Here is an 11,278-nt window from a genome sequence, read left to right as displayed (position 1 = left end):
TTTGGCCATGTAGAGTGAGTCTATGACAAGAAGAAATGGTAAAAGAAATGACAGTACAACAGAAACTAAAAGAACAAAAGCAAAACTCTACTGCTTTCCTTTCATATTATCAACAAGTCAAAAATATACAAAACAAAGTTACAATTCCATAAACTGAGTCAACAAATCCTTAAATGATTTCAAGTAGCAACACTTAGTACCTTAAATTTTAGAACCCAAACAGATATTGTATTCTGATCATCAAACAGGAAAGGAGAAAAAATTGAAGACAAATTCATAATTAAAAAAAAAAAATGCAAACAATACCTAAAATTTCATAACCCAACACAAATATTGTATTTCGATCATTGACAGGAAAAAATAAAAAAAAATGAAGAGATTTGATAATTAAAAAAAAAAGGCAAACATGATCTCAAATTTCAGAAGCCAACACATATATTGTATTTTGATCGGCAACGGGAAAATAGAAAAAAAAATTGACGAGTTCAATTTTTACAATTGGAGAAATAAACCGTCACTTTTACAGTACCTCAAATTCCAGTCTATTCACCAATAACCTAAAAACAGATCTCGACAAGAGCACAATCCATTTGTTGGAAAGGGAGGCATGAATGGGATGAAGTTAGGGCTCAATAGGAAGGGAAGGGACGAAGCTCAGTAAGGGGACGAAGCTTAGGATTACGGGGATAGAGCTCAGGAGGAAGGGAATGAGCTCGAGAGGAAGGTATAACGGACTCAGGAGAAAGGAGAAGGGGAGAAAGGGATAAGGGGATACCTTAGAAGCGTTGAGAATATTTGTGAATAATAATAAAAAAGTAATGAAAAATTGAGATATTCTTCACTGCCAAACCCAGTTGTCTGAGGAGGAAGGGGGTAGGGAAATGACGTTGTGCATTTGTCCATTTGGCCTTAAATGAAACGACTCGTTTCATCCACATTAGGGATGTGCGGGCATGCCCCTGTTTGAGGACTGTAGGTAGATTTTCTCTTAAAAATATATATATATATATATTTAAAGGTTAAAAGCCAAAAAGTAAATAAAAATTTTCCTATATATTTAAAAGAAAAATAATATACATACAATCATTTACATGATCTAATTTTAAATGATGAATATTTTTATAAAATAACATTGTATTACAAAAATAATATCGATATATTTAAAATATAATTATATAAATAATTATAAAAAGAAATTATACACTCTAAAAAATATCATAACAATCACACTCGACTCATTCCCAATGGTCATGAGAAAAGAAATTCTTTAGTAAAAAAGAGATTCCTTAAAAATAACACCATGGTCATGAGATGAGAAATACTTTAGACACAATATTTCTTGATGTGTTATATTAAATTGTAAATTATTTTTACTGCAAAATAAGTCTAACGTAATACATTAAGGGTAGAACTAGTGATGAAATTGGAGTTTGAGAATGTGTATCTATGTTAAGGGTAGAACTAGTTGGTTGGTACAAGTTCTATTTCTAAATAAAATAAATATTAAGTTAGGATTGACAAAGAGGCTAGCTGTTACCTACTCATAGACCTTGCAGATTCTTTTTTTTTTCTTTATGTTTTTATTCATAGAATTAACTTGCATTTTTTGGTTTATTTTTTTATAGAAATTATGTGATCAAAATACTTTGAATAGAAGCAACTTGAAAGTTAACCACGTGGCTGGATCAAAATCATTTGCTCGACTTCTCGAAAAAAATGTATTTTTTAATTGTCATTTATACATTGTGAATTTTAATAATAGAGATTTTTTTTCTTAATTTTTTTAATCTGTTGAAGCGTGGGGAGGATACTACTCTGATTGATTTTTATAAACTCACACACTCGAAAGATGACTCTTTCACGACTCCTACAGCAGAAGAAAATTATGTAAGTAATGCATTTTTCTTAACGAAATACCTTATTTCAACTTGAGCCTTGATTTTTTATCGTAACTCTAGCATATATATATATATGTTATATTTCTAGTCTTTTCCTTTCATTAGTCTAAGGAATCTAATATTATTATTATTATTTTGTCTTTGTCTTTGTCTAAGTTATTATATAGAGTTACATTTTGAGTTAGAGTTACAATATGCCATCTTGCACTATTTGCTTACTATAGTTCATAGATGAACTGATACAAGTAACTTAAACGTTATATGAGAAGTTATTTTTTATGTACAAGAGTTTGGTATTTACATTATTGTTTATTAGTTTTTAGATTTAGTGTTTTATGGCACCATGTAATTAGAATGTTTTTGCATTATTAATTATTATGATTATTTTAAAATAATGTATTAGAAACACCTCTTACTTACTTATCTTAACCATGGTTGTAAACTATATTGTACAACAATGAAAAAAATAAAAACTCAATTTCAACTTTGAGATGTTACTTATGTTTGTTTTTTCTTTTGTGATATTTTATTTCTTAAAGTTAATTGATTTTATTTTACTTGGGTTATGCATTGGACTTGGACAAGCACAATGCCTACATATACTAACTTACTTTTCTAAAAAAAACTTGTTTTTGCTTTTGCAGCATAGGATGAAATATTTATGGAATGAGAGAAATGCTGCTGGATTATCACGAATTGTAGAAGATATTTTCAATGAGGTTTTGGGGCATAAATCTGGATATGCCAAATGATTGGAAAATTATGTCATGCCAATTTCATCATCTTCGCGTTCATCCAAAGTCATCCAACTTACTCAACAAGTAGAAAAATACAAGAATGAGATGGAGGTTTATAAGGAGAAATGAGAGGTGTTGGTGCAAATGACAGAATCTATGCAATCAAATATCAACAATATGGTAGAGAAACAAAGTGAATATGATCGTCGCCTCTCAAAAATTATGGCACAATTAGAGACTCATAGAGAGTCCTAAAGAGACATTCAATTTCACATTTTTATTTTAGTTTGCAAAGAACATACTTTATTTGAATGTTCTTATGAACAATGGTACTAGATTTAAATTATGGCTTTAATTTTATGCATTTTGTTGTAGCACTAGAATTTGTTATTAATTGTTTTTTAATATTGATGATAGTTTGGTCTTTTATTTATAAAGAACGAACAATTGTGCTATTATATGTGATAAAATATATTTGTCACTAATTCTAAATGCATGTCACCATTTATGATAATAAATAATTGTCGCTAATTCTAAATCATTGTGAGTAGTGACGAGAGTTAGTCATCGCCAATAATAAATAATAGCGACAAATTTAAATCGTCACCTATGCTAGAGTCCAGCTTCTTATTGTATTATTTGTGATAAATAAATTTTGACGGCAAAAATTAGCTTAGTGATGATAATACTTCCTCACAAATAGTTTTTTATTAGTGACAATTATTTTAGTCGCTATAATGTTCATATCTGTGACAAATTAATTATCTAATATTAATGAGGAACAAATCTTTCATCACAATTGCATTAGTTTTTATGACGATTTTGGTTATATGGAGACTTTTTGGGACCAAGTATGAGACTCTTCTTACGACAAAATTATCGTTGCTAAATGTGATATTTTTTATAACGGTATACTTTTATCGTCATTAATAACTTTTAACGACGAGATATTTCCGACAAATGTACGACGATTATTTTTCCTCGCAAAAAATTATTTATGACAAAATTTAATTTTTAGCGACAAATTTTTTTTTCGATAAAAGCTTTATTTCTTATAGTGATGAGGTTAACAAGTTTTCTTCTGCAGTACGTAAATCAAGGGATGAAGATGATTGCACAACAACGTCGTCATCATCATCACCATTAGACACGTGCATCACGCAGTCAATCCGCCAAAATTAAAATGTTACGTCCTAAGGGTAGCAGTAATTAACGAGAGGGAAAAACCAACCTCCATATATGATTCATGTCACCATAACCCAAGTAGTGGTGACTTTCTTATTCGTGCAAGATGTCAGTTTGGTACAACTATATATGACTATAGCAAAGTTTTAAGGTTGTCTTTAAATTTTGACATTCTGTTTGGATACAAGAAATATTTTATCTCATATCATCTTATCATTATAATTCAAACTTTAAAATAATAATAATATTAAAAAATATATTCTAATAATATTTTATTTAATTTTTAATTTTAATCTCAGCTTACTATCCAAACCGTACCGATTTAAGGATTTTAAGTTAAATAAAAAAATGACAAATACATGAAATGGGGCTTGCAATATTTATTATACATTTAATGTTACTCAAAAAATTTATAGGATAATGATAATTTATGTGTGACCCATCTATATCTCTCATAATACTTAACTTAAGGGCATTTTTTCCCCTATGATAATATACATAATGCTATAGTTATGTGACCTTAAATTATAAGCAATATTACTATTTATCCGAGATTTTGTCGTTCTCAATCGCGCTTGTTGATATAAGTGATTTTAGATGTTAATTACTTAAAATGGAGATTACTAAAATTATGTCACATCGTTGAATATGAGTGTGGTTGGATACGACAAAATTAAGTAAAAAAGTATTTTTTTTAATTAATTGCAGAAAAATAAAAGAATTTTGTTATTCATAATTTTCACACATCATAATTTTTTTAAATATTTTTTTTATTTTATTCTTCTTAAATTTATTGATTTTTTTTACTCATTTCTATATATTATATATATTATAAGAGAAAAAAATAAAAAAATAAAAAAAATAGTTTGCGGAGATAATGAATATAATTTTTATTAATAATTTGGAGTTAATTTACGGTTAGTGAGTCGGTGATCCTCTTCAAAGGATTTACTTGTCACAAGACAAGTGGAGAAAACGACGCCGTTGTAGCTGGATAGAATTATAGATGGCCCAATCAGATAATTCTCATACTCTTTTATTTTGGCTGCTGCTCCTCTCTCTCTCTCTCTCTCTCTCTGTGTGACGCACACGAGCTCGTCTAGCTGCTCAACCTCCATGATCTGAGGCAAGTATTCCTTCCTAGTGTTATTTCCTCTGCATTCTCGTACTCTGTTTCTTCTAATCGGTGTTTGGATTTACTTAGATTATCAGATCTTGCTTCGTTTTGCTACTTAGGGTTTCTTGCACATGAACTTGTAGGGCTTGTCGTTCTCAAATATCGGTTGTTTTTTTATGGTTAATTTTTTCTGCTGCATTTCTCACTAAGCTTACGCGTTGGATTGCTAAGGGAATTTGGACTGAATTACACTCTCGTATCACCCCGTTTGGGTCGGATCGGACGGCTTAGGAGGGGTTTGGGTTTTGGTTCTTCTATGCATGTATATGAAATTTATTTTGTTTCTGTGCTTTGTTTTCTGCTCAATGTCTGGTTGGTTAAGTTGTATCTAGTTGGTGCTAGAATGGACTGTGGGCCATCGACTAATTGAGCTGGTACTTGATTGGTTCACCCCCCCCCCCCCCCCCCCCCCCCCCCCCCCCCCCCCCCCCCCCCCCCCTCTCTTGATGCTTAGGTGTCTTGCACAACCAACGCATAGGTTGGTTGATTGCGCTGGAAGTAAAGAATGAAGTGAAGAAGAGACTTTCCCTTTCTTGGTTTAGGAGACTGTTATTAGTCTTGTTCTCACACACACGTGGAGAATTAATCATTTCTTAAAACACCCGGAGAAACTCTCTCATGCGCACACACTCCAACCGAGACAATGACTCCACATTCAATACCACAAATATTTTATTCAGAGCCATAAAATTAACATCACCATTACTTTCGGGTGACTATCTAAATAGACAAGGAGAGAACACCCCAAATAATTTTACTGAAAGGATGTAGATGACAGGAGAAAATCTTCAATCCAATCAGCTCTACGTTTTGCTCCTGTGCCTTAGCTTTTGTATTGCTTGACCACCTCCAATATGCCTTGGCCATTGATGCCATTGTGAATATAACTGCTTTGTGGGAATTTTTTGATGCTTCTGCCTCTGCTATCTAGACAAGAAATAAATGTTAATGGCAAAGGGGGGTCTGTATGGGTGATGCTTGATGAGCACGGCCGCATGGGTATGAGTATGTGACTGGTTTGGAGTTTGGACCCAATTATTAAATTTAGATGTTCAGCATAATTAGAGAAAATGCCAGGTTTTGTTGTATTCAATTAACTGTATCAACTCTATAACAGTAAGGTCTTGTTGTACCTGTTGGTAAATCATTGTGCCCAGATAATTGTCTTGAGTTTACTTGATTAGGCAACTATGTCCTTTATGCATAATTTCGTCTTACATTCTAATACTTCCACTGCTGTGTTTTGAATGATTTTTGTGTAATTGCACTTATCTGAGATGAACATTGCATTGACCGTGGCCTCCATTCCTGACCTGGAAGGTTCCTGAGTTTTTCTTCTTCCTAAGGCTGTGGCAGTTTTGTTACTAACGAAAAATAGTAATTATCTTAATAGTTGAAATGTTATTATCTGTCAAGTTATGTTAATGGTCTTCTATGTTCCTTTATGTGGCTCTTTGTTCATTTTTATCTGGACAGTAGTAACCGTTGTTTATAGACCAGACTACAAGATAAGATATCTTCTTTGTTTTTATGGTTCCTGCATCTAATTTTCTTGGAATGTTGTTTGACACTCCCCTCCCTCTTTCTGTCTCTTGTTTTTTCTTACCTCCAGATTCTCTGCCATGGAAGATACCTTTTCAGTTGTTACATTAATTGACTCTACGACCTCAAAGATACAACAGCTCCAGAAAGCATTTGCTGAACTTGAAAGTCACCGGGCCATAACCCTCAACTTGAAATGGAAAGAACTTGAAGAACATTTCCATGGGCTTGAGAAATCCTTGAAGAGGCGTTTTCATGAGTTGGAAGACCAAGAAAAGGAATATGAGAACAAAACAATTGCGGCCCAAAAATTGTTGGAGAAGCGGGCAGCTGCAGTTGTGGCCAAGGAACAAGCTTCACTGGAGAGGCTTCAAGAGAAGAGAGACGCTGCTATATTTGCCATTGCTAATGCTCGAGAGAATCCTGCTATTGTACCTGATGGGACCCAATGTGGGGCACCAAGCACAGAAGAGAAACCAAAAGATGACATGGCTGCTGAAAGTAACTTAGAAGACATCAAAGTTTCTTCTGAAAGTGGAGATGTAGAGGTGAAGTCTTATCCCCAGCTAGTAATACTTTGTGAAGCAATGGACTCAAAAGGGCTCCACACCTTTATATCGGACAACCGTAAGAACCTAGCTGCCATAAGGGAGGAGATTCCACTAGCACTAAAGGCTGCAGCTAATCCTGCCCGTTTGGTATTGGACTCTTTGGAAGGGTTTTATCAGATGGAAGTGCCCAATCTGGATGGAAAGAAGGATTCTAACTTATTGGGTCTTCGTCGGACCTGTATCATGTTGATGGAGTGTCTAAGTATTTTGCTAACAAGCCGAGATCTTGTCTCTGTTCCTGATGTCATTTCAGAAGATCTGAAGAAGCAGGCAAAGGCAATTGCTGAAGAATGGAAACCAAAATTGGATGCTCTTGATTTGGATGCAAGCAATGGGAACTCATTGGAGGCTCATGCGTTTCTGCAACTTCTGGAAACTTTTGGTATTGCCTCTGATTTTAATGAGGAACAATTGTCTAGGTTAATACCAATGGTTTCACGGCGTCGCCAAACAGCTGACCTCTGTCGCTCCCTTGGGTTATCAGAGAAAATGCCAGGTTTGTCTTATTTGCACCTACAACCATGGACGAAAACCTGTTTTATGATATCCAGCACAACGATGTAATACCTGTCATGCCTTTCATGATGAACTAAACAAAAAATGGTTTGTTTTGTTGAGCATGTTTCTTGACCTTGGATTGTCAGAGAAATGCCTGGCATGCCTTTCATTTGTGCATATTTTCTTTATGGATGAAAACCAATGCATGGTAGATACGAATGCGTTAGATGAAGTTTACTGACCTCATATCTAAGCTCCCCACAGTGCCAAACATCTGAAGTAACTAGTCATTTAAAGTGGGAAACTTAACTTTTATGATTATATTTCATTAATGCTACATTGACTTGTATAGTCAAAATGTTCTGACCAGAGAGATGTTTTAAAAACACCACCGTCTGAAATGACATCATGTTTGGAATGCTATTTTGCTTGTTTTCTTTCTTTTAAGCAATGGTGGTATATCATTAATGAACTAACACCACGCATTTAGCGTCATGACACCACCTGGATTTTTTTTTTTTTTTTTGGGGGGGGGGGGGGGGGGGGGGGGGGGGGGTTTGGTATATCATTAATGAACTAACACCACCTGTTTATTGTCACATCTTATGAACATGACTTCTATTGGCAGAAAAGGATCCGTGTAGCTGAATCCAATTAATTGAGATTAAGGCTTGATTGAGTTGATTATCATCAACACACATGGATATGAGTGAATGGTGGGATCCTGCAACTGGCTAACTATGATGAGAATTAGATGTAAAAACTCACTTGGACTACACCAAATTTGCTTAAATTAGAACAAAATTTTGAGGTTGCTTTTTAAGGGGAACAGAAGACCTTGATTTCTTAGGACTGCCCTTTTGTGTTCATCCTAGGTGATTTCTGGAGCAAACAAACCTCTTTATATGGATTTTGCATTTGCATCATGTAAAAAGGTATAGCAACATGAAGTAGAGCTTTCTGGTTTCTGCCGGACAATTATAGTGAGGATCTTGGATGGACCAACACGGAGAAAGGGATTGATTAGATCAAATTTTCCACTTTTGTCCATCATTTTTTTTTTCTCAGTAAGTTTTCATATTTATATTGTGTTTTTCTTGGGTTCCACAGGTGTTGTTGAAGTCTTGGTAAATAGTGGAAGGCAAATTGATGCTGTTAACTTGGCCTTTGCATTTGAACTTACTGAGCAGTTCTCCCCTGTGCCTTTGCTGAAATCGTACCTGAAGGAGGCAAGAAAAGCTTCTACACCTGTTAAAACTGGAAACGCATCTTCCACTGCTCAGGTGTGTTCCCCTACTCTGAATTATATTTAAGCAATATCATTTCAATCATTTTCTTTTTATAATTTCAAATGGTGAGCTAACAAATTGATATGGATCCCTGGTGCATCCTAAACTGTTACGGTTTTTGCAAGCTTGTTGGTTGCAAGCCAATAAGAGATGTGTTGTCCACAGCATTTCATGATCTTATAACTTGGGTGAAATTGGTTGTGTGGTAACAACAAGAGACAGATTCACACCAATGTAAGTGCGCTGAAGTGCTATCGGAACCAGACTCAACTGATTAGTTTGACTAAGGATTTGATCTCTGACCTCTATCCACTTGGACTTCAGTCTTTTAATTAGACCATTTGGTACAGAGATCTCGATAATTTTGTTGTCCTTGTTTGAACGTTATAAGGTTTAAGTAATCTCATGTCACCTGTGCGGTTTGACCAGTCAGTTGCTTTGCTATTCAAAGACAAGCTTCCAACATCTTTCCAATCCTCATCACCACCTGTTTGTTGCAACTGTTTAACCACTTTTAACCAATAGCATTCTTGGTTTCATGCACATCCATATAGCATTCTTGGCTGTTTGGTTAGATATCAGATCAATGTTCTCTCTAGTGTGTGTTTGTGTGTTCTTACCCCAAATATGCAAATGTTGGTGTGTCTATATGCGGCGTGTTTTCTTTGGGGTCTACATATTCATTCTTTGATGGCCAGATTTCGTAAAAGGGGTTTGCTTTTGAAGTCCCAGCAGCATGCCATGGTCTGGATGCATCTCATTAAATGTGGGATGTTGCTGAAGTTCGATCTGGTTTGCTGAGCTCTAGGTTTTCATATATGGTTTCATTTGATGACGCCTTACAAATTCGATCTTGTTTCAGAACGAGGTTAACGATCGAGAGCTGACTTCACTTAAGGCCGTGATCAAGTGCATTGAAGAGCATAAACTTGAGCAGCAGTTTCCTGTGGATCCACTCCAAAAGCGTGTCCTCCTGCTAGAAAAGGCCAAGGCAGATAAGAAAAGGGCAACTGAAGCTGCGAAGCCTCAACCAAAAAGACCTCGTGCTAACGGTGTCGGATATGGACCTCGCATCACTAACACTGCTATTGACAAGACTTTCTATCCGAGAGTCACTGATAGGTATCCTCAGTATGTGTATGATAGGCCATATGCTTACCCAGTACCTGCTGACAACCACTGCCCTCCTCTTATGGCTTCTGCTAGTTACAATCTGTCTCCTAGTCATGGCAACTACTTCGGAAATGGCTACCAGTACCAAGCCCCTTATCTTCACTAGGTAGCAACAACAAACATGGCGAAAAAAGGTGACTCTGATCCGTTGGTTTAACTGTTAGGCTTAACCCTGCTGGCTCGTTGTATGTTGTACTGTATGAATGAATTTTAGTATTTAAAAAAAATGACAAAAAAAAAGAAAAAAAAATGTGTAATTCTTAGTTGATGTACAAGATGATGCTTCGGTTCTCTAAATTCTAATATATATATGCACAATATTTTAATTTTGTAAATAAGTATTGTTGTCTCGTTTGTATGGTTTTTTTTTTTTTTTTTTTTTTTTCCCTTCCCCCCTCTCTCGCATTGCTATGCTATGTGAATAGGAAAATTATGCTTGAAATGACGTGGTGGGTGTTTCATGCTTCACACGCATGGAATAGCCTATTCAATGGCAAGCGTCGACACTCTCCCTGGCACGATCGGCCTGCCTATGAAAGGATTAAGAAATCTTTTATGGCATCGGTATTTCGTCGTTTTTAAATTTAAATTTCATGTGTTAAATATAGTAAATACTGAGATAATAATCATTTTAGTTTTAAATTGATAAATATGTTAATGTGGTGAAATAATAGTTAACAGAATTATATATCAACTATTGCACAAGAAAAAAAAAAAATTAATTGAATTGGTCATATTTCTCAGTGAAAATATTTTAAGAAATATTGAATACGATTTTGACCACTAATTATTTTAAGAAATAATTTATTACTTTTGAAACTAAAAAGGCCTCTCATTTTGTTATATATGTATATATATATATATATATGTATATAAATTTATTTCCCCCTTCTTTTCACAAAGAAATGACACTCACAGAACTCATACCCACAAATTAAACCTAAAAATAATAAACCAATTAAGGAAAAGAAATGAGAAAGAAAACATTGGGTCATGGATGGGATCAGGTCGAAGGATTATGAACCAAGAAACAAACCGCACAGATTATCCAGAGTTAACACCTTACACGGGATGTTCCGGAAAAAAATAAAATAAAATATTATTAATATATTATTTTTTAATATTAATATTATTTTAAAATTTTAAAAAAATTATATTATTTATTATA

General features: G+C 34.4%; 1 protein-coding gene across 1 annotated transcript; it reads left to right on the top strand.

Annotated features, from left to right (window-relative positions):
- The first annotated feature begins 4,838 nt into the window (after positions 1-4,838).
- Positions 4,839-10,445, top strand: LOC121240405 (FRIGIDA-like protein 3). The gene is made up of 4 exons (XM_041137856.1): positions 4,839-4,946; positions 6,610-7,646; positions 8,759-8,931; positions 9,800-10,445. The coding sequence occupies exons 2-4, from the start codon at positions 6,620-6,622 to the stop codon at positions 10,214-10,216; spliced, it is 1,617 nt and encodes a 538-aa protein (XP_040993790.1). The 5' UTR covers positions 4,839-4,946; positions 6,610-6,619; the 3' UTR covers positions 10,217-10,445.
- Positions 10,446-11,278: the final 833 nt, after the last annotated feature.

The sequence above is a fragment of the Juglans microcarpa x Juglans regia genome, chromosome 7S (genome assembly GCF_004785595.1).
Source record: "Juglans microcarpa x Juglans regia isolate MS1-56 chromosome 7S, Jm3101_v1.0, whole genome shotgun sequence".
Classification (NCBI taxonomy): Eukaryota; Viridiplantae; Streptophyta; class Magnoliopsida; order Fagales; family Juglandaceae; genus Juglans; species Juglans microcarpa x Juglans regia.
The sequence above is the reverse complement of the archived record's forward strand: the minus strand, read 5'-3'. Positions and strand labels throughout refer to the sequence as shown.